Consider the following 16,345-nt stretch of genomic DNA (forward strand, 5'->3'; position numbering starts at 1 on the left):
GATGGGCCTAAGTGCCTGTCACTCCTTGAGTCAATTATTAAGCAGAGACAGGGTTGAATCCTATGAAAGTTTATTAAGATGGACTGTTGGCCAAATGGTAGAGAGCGCCTCTGGGACCAGGTTGTTATCTTTCCAAGATGACAGGACACTCTCAGAAAACGAGCCTGGACTGCATTCTGAGGTTAATCCCCAAGTCCTTGGGTAAACAGCTCTCAGCCAGGTTAGAATGTGCCTAATCAGAAGGGAACAGTCAGGGTTAACAGACAGGGTTAATAGGATAACATAGCTGGTCCCCACTGTTCTACTTCTGCCCCACAGCTCCTCACTGCGATTCCTCTCTCTCCAGCGTCCAGCCCCCTCCCCCAGGCAGGCCACCACCCCAGACCCTGACTGTCCATAACTCCTCCCATCCCTCTCCAGGCCCCTCCTCACCTGCAGGCTTTCAGAGGCAACAGACCACCACAGCCAGGGCGATCAGGAACAGGAGCACGACGGTCACAGAGAGAGGGACGCTGATCCCGAAGTAGGGGGGGCCCTTGGCAGAGACCAAGTCCTCATTCTCTTTTCTGAGGAGGAGATGGGGACACCTCAGGAGGCTGCCAGGTCTGGCTGCACTGGTGCTGGGCTCGAAGCCCCTCAAAATCTCTTCTCCTTCCCCACCAGGTCACTGGGATGGGGAGTGGCCGGTTGCCGCCCAGAGTTGGGTGACTGGAGGGACCGGCCTGGGCCTCCAACTCTGTCCCCAGGGCAATGGGAATATTCGGAGCCAAAGGGGATCCTAGGTCTTGGGGTTGGAAGGAGGAAGGGGTGTGGCCGGGGGTGGGTGGGTGTCCTGACCTTAGTTGCTCCAGCTCTGCAGATTTCTTCTGCAGATCCGCGGATTTCTTCTCCAGATCTGCGGATTTTTTCTGCAGATCCGCGGATTTCTTCTCCAGATCCGCGGATTTCTTCTCCAGATCCGTGGATTTCTTCTCCAGATCCCCGGATTTCTTCCCCAGCTCCGCGGATTTTTTCTGCAGATCCGCAGATTTCTTCTCCAGATCCCCGGATTTCTTCTGCAGATCCGCGGATTTCTTCTCCAGATCCCCGGATTTCTTCTCCAGATCCGCGGATTTCTTCTCCAGCTCCGCGGATTTCTTCTCCAGCTCCGCGGATTTCTTCTCCAGATCCGTGGATTTCTTCTCCAGATCCGCCGATTTCTTCTCCAGATCCCCGGATTTCTTCTCCAGATCCGCGGATTTCTTCTCCAGCTCCGCGGATTTCTTCTCCAGATCCCCGGATTTCTTCTCCAGATCCGCGGATTTCTTCTCCAGCTCCGCGGATTTTTTCTGCAGATCCGCGGATTTCTTCTGCAGATCCGCAGATTTGTCCCGCAGCGACTGATTCAATGTCTTGATCTCCTCTAAGGAGGGACAGAGAGTGTGTCCGCACCGTAGCCACGCCCCTCAACTGGCCCCACCCCGGGACAGGACCCCGCCTCTAGCCCGCCTTCATTGAGCCAGTGCACCTTGGAAGTGTGTCATGCCCGCCCCTTCCTACTTCCTCTGGCTTTGGTCCTGTCCCTCTAGCCGGACCCCAGTCCAGAGGCCCTCCCCCTTCCTCCTCTTCAATACCTGACCGGCTCCTGCAAACGCCCTGACTGCAACCGGGCCTGTGTTTTTCTCACCTTGAAGCTTCTGCACCAGCTCCTGTTGCTTGTGGTTAGCAGCCTTCTCCTCTTTCAGGGAAATCTTCAGGGTCTCCTGGGATGCCAGGAAGAGTAAGGGTGTTGGAAACTGGGGTTCTTGTCCCTGGTGGGGTTGGCTGCTGTCCCTGAGCCTTGAGCCCCTCTCCAGGCCCTGGAGTCAGAGGGGCTCAGGCCCAAACCACTTTCAGGATTCCTGACAACCCTCTCTGAACTTGTCTCCCACCCTCCCAGGGTGTGATCCTCAAAATCGGAGTTTCAAGCCCCCCCCACTTTAGGAATTTGAAGACTCTCTTGGCCCAAAGCCTAGGAGAAATGTCCAGATCCCCTGGGCTATTGTCCAAGAAGAGTTAGGTGTCCCCTGCAACCCAGAACACAGTGGGATTTCTGAACCCAAGTTAGATGTCCAGTGGGAATTTCAAGGTCCCCCACATCAAGACCCCAGTTAAAATGCTGCCTCTCAGGGATGCAGTGGAGGTATCAAGAGCCCCTGCTTTGCCCTGGTAGGTCAGTTGGTTAGATGTGATCCCAATATGCCAAGGTTGTGGGTTCCATCCCTGATCAGGGCACATACTGAGAATCAACCCATCAATGCATCAATAGTAGAACAACAAATCAATGTTCCTCTTGCTCTCTCCCTTCCTCTCTCCTAAAATCAATACATAAAAACTAAATTAAAAAAAAAGCCCCTGCCTTCTTCAGAGTCTGGTGTGGTCCCCATCCCAACCCCCAGAGGGGATTTCTGCTTCCCTGAGCCTGTGCCCAAGGGGAGTTCCCAGCTGCCCTAGACCCATGGTCGGCAAACTGCGGTTCATGAGCCACATGGAGCTCTTTGACCCCTTGAGTGTGGCTCTTCCTAAGCCTTAGGAGTACCCCAATTAATAACAATGTACCTACCTATACAGTTTAAAAAATTTGCCTCTCAAAAGAAATTTCAATGGTTGTACTGTTGATATTTTGCTCTGTTGACTAATGAGTTTGCCGACCACTGCCCTAGACCAATGTCCTAGAGTTTGGAGATTCATCCACATCCTACTGGGGTACTGAGGCCCCTTTTTTGGGTGCTCTGGGGTCCCACACTGGCACCCCAGAGGGAGTTTAGAGCTACCCAAAACCCTGGTGGGGAGATTCAGGCTCCTCAGGCAGGGGCCTAGGGGCAGTTTCAAGGTCTATCTTCATCTCCACCTAGACCCTGGGGGTCCCCTAGCACCCAGACCCTGGGAGTCCTCCCAAGCACAGGGCCTTCTGTAGGAGGGGCAGTGACTTACCACAGTCTGGTTGCAAGTGGCAGCTTGGGCCTCAGTTCCCCGCAAGACTTCCTGGGCCTGGGTCAGCTCCTGCTCCAGGAGGTGGGTGATGTTTCGACACTCCTGCTCAGCCAGGAGGCAATCCTTGCAAGCTGGGCTATTGAACTTCGCAGCCAAAACCACTACCGCCACAAACAGACCTACCGCTACCAGCAATAGGCCCTGGAGGATCCTCCTCCACACTGGCGGCTTGTGGTCCTCCAGCTTGTTGGGATTTTCATCCGTGGGCAGTGGGGAGTAGCCATGAGAAGTGGGTGCCATCGAGATTGATGCAGGGGAAGTTTTGTGTGAGTAAGGAAAGGAAGCTAGAACTTTCTACGTGCTGGAACCGCCCTCTGATTAGCATGTGATCTAGGCCAACCAATGAGAAGTTCCAAAATGGGGCATCTGCAGGAAGAGGACAGTTTAGCTTTCACTTTCCTTTTCCAGAAATTAGGTGTGTTGTTTCTGCCAAATTATGGGCTTGGCCCTTCTGGGCTGGGTGCTGGCCCATGAGCTCCTGTGGGAGAGGACACCCCATCGTAAGTCCCTGCCCTTCTCCTGTGTTCCCGAAGGTGACAGCTGCAGTGACAGGAAGCCTAGGGCATGCAGGCTCCTGTTCCTGTGGACTGTGACCTGAGAGGCAGAGCATCATTGGTCCAGTCCCCAGCTGGGGGAACTGAGGCTGAGAGGTGAGTGGTGGACTGGGAGTGGGCAGGGTCGGGGTCTCACCCAAGAGGCTGGCTTTGGTGTCACTCTCCATAGTGACCCAGCAGGAGCTCCCATAGCATCCCTGCTGCTGTCTCAGAGGGGACCCTAGGGGCCACGGAGTCTTGGAGGAGGACTATCCTTCTGCCTCGACTGCTCAAAGCCACTCACCAGCCACAGGACCAGGATGGGGATGGTCTTGCTGAAGAGCCACCAAGGAGCTTGTGCATCTCATGAGCAGGAGCCTCTCTCCCAGACCAGGAGCCCAGGTGCAAGGACACAGCCCTGGGTGAGAGGACTTGTTTGAGCTGAGCTGTGCTAGCCTTCAAACTTTAGGGCCAACTCGGGACCAGCACTGCAGGTCAGAGGCCAAGGCTGTGTGTGAACAGCCCTGCCTCCCTGTGGGACTCTGGGCAAACAATGTCCCCTCTGCCTCAGTTTCCATGGAGCTGTAAAATGGGGTGATGATAACAGTAACATTTTCGTGCCCCCCTAAATGTTGCACACAAGGCAAGTGCCTTCCTCACCTCGCACTAGTCCTGGCCCTGCAAGCAGAAAGTTGTGGGTTTTCCCTATAAATCAGTTATGCCACCTTTCTTCTGTGTTTTTCTCAGGTCAAGGTCCAAGCACTTGAGACAAAGTCTGATTGGCAGGGAAGGGATAGAATCTCAGGGGAAGTGATGAGAGTGAAGAGGCAGGTGCTGTGACCTTTGATGAGGAAGTTGATGATGCTCCCATGACATTGGACCCCTTAATGCCAGGAAGAGCACAGTGTGGGGAATACAAAAACACATTTTCCGTCCACCTTTCTAAATTCTTCTGCCTAGACTAATAATCAAATTAACACCAGACAGGTTAACAGGAGCAAACAGCCAGCTTTATTGCACATGACATATTTATTACACATGACAGATTTATTACTTACTAGAGGCCTGGTGCATGAAATTTTGCACTAATGGTAGTGTCTCGCAGCCCAGCCTGCACCCTCTCCAATCTGGGACATCCTTCTCACAATCCAGGACTGCTGGCTCCCAACCACTCACCTGCCTGCCTGCCTGATTGCCACTAACCACTTCTGCCTGCAAGCCTGATCAACTCCTAACCACTTTGCTGCTAGCCTGATAGACGCCTAACTGTTCCCCTGCTGGCCTGATCGCTCCCAACTGCCCTCCCCTGCAGCCTTGTTGCCCCCAATGTCCCTCACCTGCAGGCCATGTTGTGACCACATGGGAGTGGCCATTTGTGTGTAGTGATGGTAAATTTGCATACTGCTCATGACTAATTAGAATATCTGGTCGTGACTGTGAGGGCGTCATGACCAAATTGCATATTACCCTTTTATTAGTATACATTTATATTTTGCCATGAGAAACCCCAGGCAGACTGGGCATTTGAGGCTCAGGTGCCACCCAGAGCTAAAGGGAGGGGGAGTTGTGGTTTGGGATTTGAAAGGGGGAGGAAGGCAATTCACATGGACTTGGACAACAGGTGTTTGCTGGGCCAACTTGAACAATAGGACTGTGATCAGAGGGCCTTGCTAGTGTCCTGTCTGTCCTTCCCACCCAGTTCCTATTAAATTACAGATGCCTGTGCTGAGCTCCCTCTCCTGGAGCCGGTCCTCTTCTAGATCCTTTCAGGCAGTTAGGGAGAAGTACGGGGCTCTTCATGAGGCTTTTGTTTCTTGAAAGGAACAGCTGAAACAGTCAGTATCTCCAAAGGCATATTTGGGGCGGTACACTCTGCTCCCCTCCACAGAAACAACAACCCAGCCAACAGGGCTGCCCAGATTCAGGGAATGTTTGTGATAATACACTCCCACCCAGCTTACATTTTAAATATATTTTTATTGATTTCAGAGAGGAAGGGAGAGGGAAAGAGAGATAGAAACATCAATGGTGAATGAGAATCATTGATTGGCTGCCTCCTGCACATCCACTACTGGGGATTGAGCCAGCAACATGGGCATGTGCCTTTGACTGGAATCAAACCCAGGAGCCTCCAGTCCGCAGACCAATGCTCTATGCCCAGCACCAAACCAGCTAGGGCTACAACCTAGCTTATTGACATAGCAGCCAGCTTCCTGCAAAAGGCAGGGAAAGTATGCAGGTGTGGTTCGTGCGGCTATGAAATCTGTGGGGCAATGGCTTCTCTCTGACCTGCAGGAGACAGAGAGAATGAGCAATGTTCCCACACACCCTGCCCTCTGGCAGCGCCTGCCTGTGCTCAGGGAGCTTAAGGCTCTACTCCCTTCTCGGTGGGATTATGTTATTCTGCAGGGAGGCTTTGCCCAGTGAGGGGCCTCCCTGGGCAGGTGGTGTAACAGAAGGAAAAGCTCTCTCTGATTCTATCTTATTTCTAGCCTGCATTTCTCCCATGGCCTTCAGGTCATGCTCTAGGTATGCTAATTATTAGAGAAATTCTGCTGAAAGCTTGAACTTTTGGCAAAGATTTGTGGGAGCCTCAAGACCTAATGAGATGAGCAGAGGTCACTGGAGAACTGGGGGACAAAGAGAACCAGAGAGTTCTGTGCTCTTCCTTGGATCCTTGTTGGGGCCCAGGTGTCACATACCTCTCGCCTGTTCTCCCTTCCCTTGACACGAAATAAGCCTGAATTCTGGGCTCTCGTGAGATGGATTCGTGGGAGCTTTAAGACCCCCTTCTTCTCCAGCTGGCACCTTCTTGATCAGTATACCTGTTCTTTCTCTAAGCTCTGATGCTTTGAATATTGGCCTTTATTGATGCATTGGGTGCATGAACTTTGAATCGGTAACAGTGGGGCCCTAGAAATCTATAGAGGGGGAAGCACAAATTCCTAGGGAGCTGAAAATGCTACAGGCCATCCACACCCCTATTTTTAAATTATTGATATTTATTTCAGAGAGAAAGGGAGAACGGAAGAAGAGAGAGAAACATCAATGATGAGACAGAATCATTGATTGGCTGCCTTCTGTAAAACCCTCCACTGGGGATTGAGCCAGCAACCCAGGCATATGCCCTTGGCTGGAATCGAAGCCGGGACCCTTCAGTCCGCAGGCTGATGCTCTATTCATGGAGACAAACCAGCTAGGGCAGCACACCGCTATTTTTGAGGTCCTTGATTGAGGCCACATTCACTGCAGGAATGAAAACCAAGATACTCCAGTCTGCCCCCAGCACCAGGTAAGGGATGCAGATATCCATTCTGAGCCCAGTCATGGGATGGATCAGTTCTGAAGAACTGGCATGTCGCTGTATTCAAATTCACAAGAGCTTTAAGAGGAGAAGCTTACATATGTGGGCAAAGCAGCTGCTTGCTTGCAGTGCTGGCAGCCGGGGGTGAAACCCACACCTTCCCAGGACAGGATTCCCCCCGCCCCTGCCCCTGCTTCCTTTTTTTAAAATCCCCTCAAGGGAAGATATGCTTTTGTAGATTTTATTTATTCATTTATTTATTTAAATAAGTTTTTTATTGATTTTTAGAGAGAGAGTAAGGGAGAGAGATAGAGAGATAGAAACATTGATGAGAGAGAAACATTGATGGCTGCTTCTAGCATGCCCACGGGGGATGGAGCCCGAAACAGGGGCATGTGCCCCTGACCGGAATTGATCCCGGGACCCTTCAGTCCATAGGCCTACGTTCTATCCTCTGAGACAAACCTGTTAGGGTTCTAAATTAACTTTCTTTTTTTTTTTTTAGTTTACTCTTTTTTTAAAAATTAAATCTTTATTGTTCAGATTATTACAGTTGTTCCTCTTTTTTCCCCCCCATAGCTCCCCTCCACCTGGTTCCCCGCCCACCCTCTGCCCTTACCCCCTCCCACTGTCCTCATTTATAGGTGCACGATTTTTGTCCAGTCTCTTCCCGCATCCCTCACACCCCTTTCCCCCACAAGAATAGTCAGTCCACTCCCTTTCTATGCCCCTGATTCTATTATAATCACCAGTTTATTCTGATCATCAGATTATTTATTCACTTGATTTTTAGATTCATTTGCTGATGGATGTGTATTTGTTGTTCATAATTTGTATCTTTACCTTTTTTTTCTTCTTCCTCTTCTTAAAAGATACCTTTCAGCATTTCATATAATACTGGTTTGGTGGTGATGAACCCCTTTAGCTTTTCCTTATCTGTGAAGCTCTTTATCTGACCTTCAATTCTGAATGATAGCTTTGCTGGATAAAGTAATCTTGGTTGTAGGTTCTTGATATTCACCACTTTGAATATTTCTTGCCACTCCCTTCTGGCCTGCAAAGTTTCTGTTGAGAAATCAGCTGACAGTCGTATGGGTACTCCCTTGTAGATAATTGACTGTCTTTCTCTTGCTGCTTTTAAGATTCTCTCTTTGTCTTTTGCTCTTGGCATTTTAATTATGATGTGTCTTGGTGTGGTCCTCTTTGGATACTTTTTGTTTGGGGTTCTCTGGGCTTTCTGGACTTGTAAGTCTATTTCTTTCACCAGGTAGGGGACGTTTTCTGTCATTATTTCTTCAAATAGGTTTTCAATATCTTGCTCTCTCTCTTCTTCTGGCACCCCCATAATTCGGATGTTGGTACACTTGAAGTTGTCCCAGAGGCTCCTTACACTATCTTCATATTTTTGGATTTTTTTTTCTTTTTGTTCTTCCTGTTGGGTGTTTTTTGCTTCTTCGTATTTCAAATCTTTGACTTGATGCTTGTGATCCTCTAGTCTGCTGTTGGAACTCTGTATAATATTCTTTATTTCAGTCAGTGTATGCTTAATTTCTAGTTGGTCCTTTATCACAACATCGAGGGTCTCACTAGATTTCTTGAGGGTCTCACTAAGTTTATTGGCAGTTTCTAGAAAATTCTTGAAAAACTTTATAACTATGGTTTTGAACTCTATATCCAGTCATTTGCTTTCCTCCATTTCTGTCATTTGTGACCTGTTTATTTGTCTCCACATTTTTTATGCTTCACTGTGTTGATAGAGTGGCTTTCTGTGCTAGGTGTCCTATAGGGCCCAGTGGCTCAGCCTCCCCAATTACCTGAGGTGGACACTCTTGGTGTACCCCTTTGTGGGCTTTGTGCACAGTCTTGTTGTAGTTAAACCTTGATTGTTGTAGTTATCACTGGGAGGAATTGACCTCCAGGGCAATTGGCAGTGAGAATCAGCTGTGTCTGCAGTGGGAGAACTCCTGTGCTGGAGACACCCTTCTGGGGCAAGACTTGCTTCAAATGAGGCTTTGGTGCTCACTGAGTCTGCCCCCTGAGTGTGTCCCTTATGGATCTGAGGAGTTGTAATCTGGATGGTCCCACTCTGACCACTGGGTACACTGGCTCTTGGATCTCTAAGGAGGTGCTAATTTAGCCTCTGCCTGAGGCTACCCAGCAGGAGCTATGAACATATCTGTAGATTCCTCTTCTTTGTTTGGGGTTTGGAGGTGCCCAGATGAGGCCCAGCTGTGAAGCAATGCAAGCTGCTGTGGGGCCTTGGGCCTTCTTTTGGAAGTTCAGGGTCTCTCTGACCCAGCTGCAGTTTGTTAGGTAATTTTCAGATTGCAAAGGGCCAGGCCTTTCATATGCAAAAGCCTCTGCTCACAGCTTGGGTGGGGCTGGGTTCTCAGGGGATCAACAGGGTGGAGCAAGCAGCTATGGCTGCTCCTCAGTCCTATATTGATGTTCTTCATGAACAGTGACAAGGAGATGAGTCAGACGACAGGATACGGAGAAGCAGAGGGCTACCGCTCGATCAGGCGAGTAGCAAAGATTCCCTGATGCCTTCTGGCTTTTATTGCAGTGAGTACAGCAAACAATAATGGAGTACAGCAAGTGACAATGATTAACAAGCATGCTTATGAAATCATCAGAGCTAAGTTATACATCACACTATTAATTTCCTATGTTATACAAAGACCCTTTCCACCTGCAGCAGAGCACCCTCCCCTGAACTTTCCATGTGCTCATGGACTATTTATCACGCTGGGGAAAGTCCTGCCTCTGAACAGTAAGTCTTGCTTGCAAGACTTTGTTCTGACGTGGCCTGCTTGCAGGCTCCCGCTTTTTCCTGGCAGAACGTCCTCTTCTAGTTAACTTCATTCCACTTGACTTCTACAGTCCTACCCTAAGAGGCCCCATGTCTCAGTGTCCGGGTAATTGCTGCAAGCACCTCTGAGAGAAAGCTGCCCTCGAGTTCCGCCCGATGACAGACAGTCCAGTTTCTCCCCGTATGAGTCTGGGTCTCCAGAGACTTGCCCGGAACTGGAGTTCAGAGCAGTCGGGAGCTTGAGACTCCCTCCCGATTGAAAAAGACAACCGTGTCCTCAGTTGCCAGCCCTTTCCAGGTGCGCCTCCGTACCTCTGCACTGTACTTCCCCACCTCCTCTGAGTCTCAGTGTGCTTTTCTCTTTCCTTCTAGTTGTAGAGTTTCCACTCAGCCAGCCTTCCTGTGGTTCTGGATGATGTCCAGTTTGTCTTTTAGTTGTATTTTTGAAGTTGTGCGAGGCAGCAATTTCTGGTGTTTACCTATGCCGCCATCTTGGTTTCTCCCAATTGATGTTTTTATCTCCTCTCTCTCTCTTCCTCTCTCTTCCTCTCTCTCTCTTTTCCTTTTCCTTTCTCTTTCCTTTTACCACTAGAAAAAAACTAGACTACAGGGCGACTCTGTGGAGACAGCTTGGTCCTCCTCGGAAATCCTCTAGGTGGAAGAAGGCAGGTACAGTTCGCTGAAGGACGTAATGAGGCTGTAGTAAGTCTTCATCATCTGTTAGTCCTGCATCGCCAGGTCTCACCACCACAGCTCCATGTACATCTGCTTCCTCAGCAGCACCAGCCTCTAGAGTCCCGTCTGTCAGAAACAAGATGTTGTTGGTTGAGCACCCAATGCTGTTTGCAATCTTTTGATCACTCTCACTCTCTACTTTGTGTCCAGTCTTGGTATCAAAGTGACCATCAACAAGCTCAAGAATATCTCCCTTTGTAGAACACCCGAGTAATAGTTTCTGTGCTTCTACACTCCCTGAAGAATAAATATACGCCTCATTCCAGCCTCTCTCCACTTCCTGACTGCTGGACCTACATCTTCAAAGAACTCTGCTTTCACGTGCCCTGCTAGGAATGCTTCCCTCCACATGTGGCCCTGCAGCTGTTTCAGTGCCGGCGTCTTTCGGTCCAGAGACACCTGCCGGCTCACGGTATCTGCCGCTGCCTGGACCATCAGTTGCAGGTCATCTGCTCCATCCTCAGGTGCAGCAGGGATCGGAACAGCCCCATCCAGCTGGGAGTCCGCTTCAGCCTGTTTCCTCAAAAGACCGACATCCTGCTGGCATTCCTCTTCTTCCCAATGTGTTCTGCAAATACTCTTTAACTTTTTCTTTGATGTAAGGAAATAAAACGTCTGTCATCTAACCGGGCCTGCGCCCCTCTTCCAGTCCTCGGTCAGCCAAAGAGGCCGCGCGGCGTTCGGGTGGGTCTGGCTGCGGTGGTTCCGCTGATCGGCTGGGGAGGCCCGCCACCCCATCTCCGCCCGCGCAGGTAGCAGGAGCAGAAGAGGTGCCGCTGCCCGCAGGGGCCACCGCGCCGCTTCCTGTCGGCCGGTTCCAGCCAGCGCGGGGTAAATAAACTTTTGATTGTATTTTGAAAAATAAACACACACAAGAATCTGAAGGTTTCCTCTCTCCAACACCAGAGAACATGTCAGGCAATGATACCCTACAAAGTCCAACTCTGGAAGCCTATCCAGCCCTTCTGTTGGTGAATCCCCTCCTGTTAGAGTGATCACACCAGTGCTGAGGGGAAATGCCCGCTGGGAACCAGGCAGTCTACACCCCTGTGAAGAGTGGTGATTGTCACACAATATAAATTATCCGGCGTGGAGGGCATGAGCAGAGAGGAGGAACTCTCTGAGAACTGTGGAGTGGGGAGCGGATGCCCTGCCCAGAGTGCTTTTCATGGCCTGGTGTGGCTTGTGTCTGGTAAGTGGGCGCATGGACCCTCCCCCGCTCCAACTTCCCTCCCCCCTGCGGGAAGACAGTGAAGGCCATCAGTCAGCGGACTGTGAGAGCTGGGAGCCTGGCCAGATCCTCAGGGAAGAGGACAGCTTGCAGTGTTGCTCTTACACAGTGTTGGTCAAAGCAACAGCACGGGTCAGCCACCCCACGTGTGCCCCTCTGAGGCCTGATGGGACTTAGCGGTTGAACTTGTAAGTCCTCATAAACCCATGTTTTTCACAGACAGTCCTCTGGGTTCTTTCTTTCTTTCTTTTTTTAAAATATATTTTATTGATTTTTTACAGAGAGGAAGGGAGAGGGATAAAGAGTTAGAAACATTGATGAGAGAGAAACATCGATCAGCTGCCTCCTGCATACCTTCAATTGGGGATGTGCCCACAACCAATGCACATGCCCTTGACCGGAATCGAACCTGGGTCCCTTAAGTCTGCAGGCCGACACTCTATCCCGTGAGCCAAACTGGTTAAAGCCTCAGCACTTTTGTAAAAAAGCCGGTTGGCTCATAACAGATGCATATGGACTAACAAGAATTGGACATGGAGGTGTCTACCCCCCATCCTTGTGGCTCTGCCCAACTCTGCCACCATCTTCGATACCTTGGCCATGATCCTCGGAATGTACCAGCCTGTATTGTCCTCAGCAAATGCTTTCTCAGTCTGTCCCTGGCTCCTGAGTCACAACATAAAGCTGCCTGCGTGTGGGAGGCACAATAACAGACCTTCAAGGGCTCCCCCAGGGCTACCCGCCCGCCCCACAGTGTCCTGAGGTGGGAGCCTGACACCTGTCCCTGTCCTTCCCCACATCAGTGAAGTGGCCCCTTGCACATGAGGTAATGGTGCCCGGTGGAGACTTCCTTCGGGGCAGGACACTGCACACTTTGCTGGAACGTCTGCAGGCGAGAGGGTGGGTGGTTCACCCACAGACAATTCATGGCCCAGGCAGCACCATAAAGTTCCTGGGAGTTGATGGTTGGGTGAGACGCTCATTGTTCCAGAGGCTGTGATTGACAAGGTGCAAGCACAGCCACTAGGACCTGTAAAAGGTGCGAATTTTTGTAGGGATTTAGAGGGCTTTTTTTTTTTTTTTTTAAATATTTTATTGATTTTTTACAGAGAGGAAGGGAGAGGGATAGAGAGTTAGAAACATCAGTCAGAGAGAAACATCCATCAGCTGCTTCCTTCACACCACCTACTGGGGATGTGCCGGCAACCAAGGTACATGCCCTTGACCAGAATCAAACCTGGGACCCTTCAGTCCGCAGGCCAACGCTCTATCCCCTGAGCCAAACCGGCCAGGGCGAGGACTTCTTTTTTTAGAATATATTTTTATTGGTTTCAGAGAGGAAGGGAAAGGGAGTGAGAGATACAAACATCAATGATGAGAGAATCATTGATCAGCTACCTCCTCTACGGCCACCCATTGGGGATTGAGCACTCAACTGGGGCATGTGCCCTTGACTGGAATTGAATCTGGGACCCTTCATTCATGGGCCTACACTCTACCCAAACTGGCTGGGGCAGGCCTTCCTCCAGTTTTATCTCCTCTTCCTCCTCCTCCCTACTCCCCCCTCTTTCTTTGCCTCCCACTTTGCCTCACCCTTTACCCTTCACCCCTTCCTCATCCATCACCCTCTTCCCCCTCCTCCTTCTCCCTCTGCAAGGCCTCTAGTGCACCTTTGATGTCCTTTCCTTCTCCTGGGCACACTCCAGCCCTCCTCAATGCTCTTCTGGCAAGCACCTTCCTGCCCCAGGGCCTTTGCATTGGCTGTTCCCTGTGTCAGAGGGCCCTTATGTCCCACTGTGACCTCTATCCCTCCTCCTTCATCCATTGGTGTATGTTCTCCCCCACAACACTCCCCTCCCCTCCCTGACTGCCTCAGGCTCCTTTTTTTTAAAAAAATTAAATCTTTATTGTTCAGATTATTACATTTGTTCCTCTTTTTTCCCCCCATAACTCCCCTCCTCCCAGTTCCCACCCCACCCTCCGCCCTCACCCCCACCCACTGTCCTCATCCAAAGGTGCACGATTTTTGTCCAGTCTCTTCCCGAATCTCCCACACCCCTTTACCCCCCAAGAATAGTCAGTCCATTCCCTTTCTATGTCCCTGATTCTATTATAATCACCAGTTCATTCTGTTCATCAGATTATTTATTCACTTGATTCTTAGATTCACTTGTTGATAGATGCATATTTGTTGTTCATAATTTGTATCCTAACCTTTTTCTTCTTCCTCTTCTTAAAGGATACCTTTCAGCATTTCATATAATATTGGTTTGGTGGTGATGAACTCCTTTAGCTTTTCCTTATCTGTGAAGCTCTTTATCTGACCTTCAATTCTGAATGATAGCTTTGCTGGATAAAGTAATCTTGGTTGTAGGTTCTTGATATTCACCACTTTGAATATTTCTCGCCACTCCCTTCTGGCCTGCAAAGTTTCTGTTGAGAAATCAGCTGACAGTCATATGGGTACTCCCTTGTAGGTAACTGAGTTTCTTTCTCTTGCTGCTTTTAAGATTCTCTCTTTGTCTTTTGCTCTTGGCATTTTAATTATGATGTGTGTTGGTGTGGTCATCTTTGGATTCCTTTTGTTTGGGGTTCTCTGCGCTTCCTGGACTTGGAAGTCTATTTTTTTCACCAGGTAGGGGAAATTTTCTGTCATTATTTCTTCAAATAGGTTTTCCATATCTTGCTGTCTCTCATCTTCTGGTACCCCTATAATTCTGATGTTGGTGTGTTTGAAACTGTCCCAGAGGCTCCTTACATTATCTTTGTATTTTCGGATTCTTTTTTTCATTTTGCTTTTCCGGTTGGGTGTTTTTTGCTTCTTCGCATTTCAAATCTTTGACTTGATTCTTGCGCTCTTCTGGTCTGCTGTTGGGAGTCTGTATAATATTCTTTATTTCAGTCAGTGTATGCTTAATTTCTAGTTGGTTCTTTATCACAACATCGAGGGTCTCATTAGATTTCTTGAGGATCTCACTATATTTATCGGCAGTCTCACCAGTCTTTTCGAGGGCCTTACTAAATTTATCGGCGGCTTCTAGACAGTTCTTGAGAGACCTTAAAAGTGTGGTTTTGATCTCTATATCCTCCATTTCTGTCCTGTTTCTTTGTCTCCGCATTTTTTATGCTTTCTTGGTGCACCCCCTAGTGGTCTTTGTGTGTAGTCTTGTTGTAGTTAAGCCTTGATTGTTGTATGTAATACTCGGCAGGATTTGACCACCAGGCCAACTGGCTGTGAGAATCAGCTGTGTCTGCAGTGGGAGAACTTCTGTCCTCTAGGGAGGTGCTAATCTAACCTTTGCCTGAGGCTATCCGGCAAATGCCTCTGTGCCGGGCTTGGGTGGGGCGGGTCCCACGGGATCAACAGGGCGGGCGGAGTGAGCAGTTATGGCTGCTCTCAGTCTGGTCCCCAGAGGCTCTGCCTCTCAGTGTCCCAGCAACCGCTGCAAACCTCGGAGAGAAAGCTGCCCTCGAGTTCCGACCGATGCCAGACAGTCCCCGCTTCTCCCGTTATGAGTCTGGGTCCCTAGAGACTCGCCTGGATCTGGAGCTCAGAGTCTGAGACTCCCTCCCTATTGAAACAGACAACCGCGCCCTCAGCCGCCAGCCCTCTCTGCACGCACTCCGCACCTTAGTATTTTCCTTCCACACTGCGCCTCCTCTGAATCTTGGTATGCTTTTCTCTTTCCTCCTAGTTGTGGTACTTCCACTCAGTCAGCCTTCCTGTGGCTCTGGGTGATGTCTGTTCCGTCTTTTAGTTGTATTTTTGAGGTGGTTGTGCGAGGCAGCAGTCTCCGGTATTTACCTATGCCTCCATCTTGGTTCTCTCTCCCTCAGGCTCCTTTTGATGATCTCTCAGCTCTGCTGTACTTTAATGCGGTGTTTGACTGGTTCCCAGCTGCCTCCCCCATCAGACTGGATGAACCCCTAAAAAGCAAAGCTCACATCTGCCTGGTTCCCACTGCCCCAGCCTGGGGTCTGGCACACAGTGGTTGGGCAGGAAATGTGAGCTGAGAAAACACTGTGAACTAGAATCTCAGGGTCCTGACTCCCCACCTCTGGACCCCCCTCCCTTTTCTTCCACATGAAGAAATCAGAGCCCAGAGAGGCCAAGTCTCAGGCCAGGAACACACAGCAGCCGCTGGTCACTGCCAGATTCCTATGGGACTTGGAACCCCTCCAGACCTGCAGGACATGAGTCCTGACTTCTCAACCCCTGGCTCAGTTGGCCACAGCCAGGAGGGGAAGTGGGCATTTTTAGGAAGGAGAAAAGTTAGTAATTGGGCCATTGTGTCAGAGTTCGGGGGGTGCGGGGAGGGAGACATTGAACAGGTCAAATTCATCTTGTTGGGCTTTGGGGCGGCCACACTGTTTTGGAACATTCTGGTAGCCCCAGCTGGGAGTGGGAGTGGAGGAGGGGAGGTGGCGAAATGATGAGGTCATCTGGCCCCGTGGAAGGGTTTGCTTCCTGGAATCAAGGGAACTTGCTGAAGTCAAGGGTTCAATCGCCTGAGCAGCTGAGAGCCTTGAGCAAGTGCAGAGACTTCTCTGGATCTGTCTCCTCATTTGCTACATGAGGTTGGTGGGGAGTGAAATGTCTCAGTCATAGCAAATGGGCTTCAGGAGCTCCCACTGAGCCCTCCTGCAGGCTGGGGACACAGAAGGGGGAGGGGCGCCCAGCCTGGGCCTCTCCAGCAGAGGATCTCACAGCATATGAT

General features: G+C 50.1%; 1 protein-coding gene and 1 pseudogene across 1 annotated transcript; both read right to left on the reverse strand.

Moving 5' to 3' along the window:
• Positions 1-53: 53 nt before the first annotated feature.
• Positions 54-3,298, reverse strand: LOC139011106 (bone marrow stromal antigen 2-like). The gene is made up of 5 exons (XM_070416367.1): positions 2,953-3,298; positions 1,667-1,742; positions 838-1,402; positions 433-566; positions 54-232 (listed from the first exon to the last, which is right to left on the reverse strand). Exons 1-4 carry the CDS (start codon positions 3,250-3,252, stop codon positions 443-445), a joined length of 1,065 nt encoding a protein of 354 aa, XP_070272468.1. The 5' UTR covers positions 3,253-3,298; the 3' UTR covers positions 54-232; positions 433-442.
• Positions 3,299-10,312: 7,014 nt separating this feature from the next.
• LOC139011108 (enolase-phosphatase E1 pseudogene) lies at positions 10,313-11,231 on the reverse strand (annotated as a pseudogene).
• Positions 11,232-16,345: the final 5,114 nt, after the last annotated feature.

Source organism: Myotis yumanensis, unplaced genomic scaffold (genome assembly GCF_028538775.1).
Source record: "Myotis yumanensis isolate MYYU_CA2020_CCGP unplaced genomic scaffold, mMyoYum1.0.hap1 SCAF_5, whole genome shotgun sequence".
In the NCBI taxonomy this organism is placed as follows: domain Eukaryota; kingdom Metazoa; phylum Chordata; class Mammalia; order Chiroptera; family Vespertilionidae; genus Myotis; species Myotis yumanensis.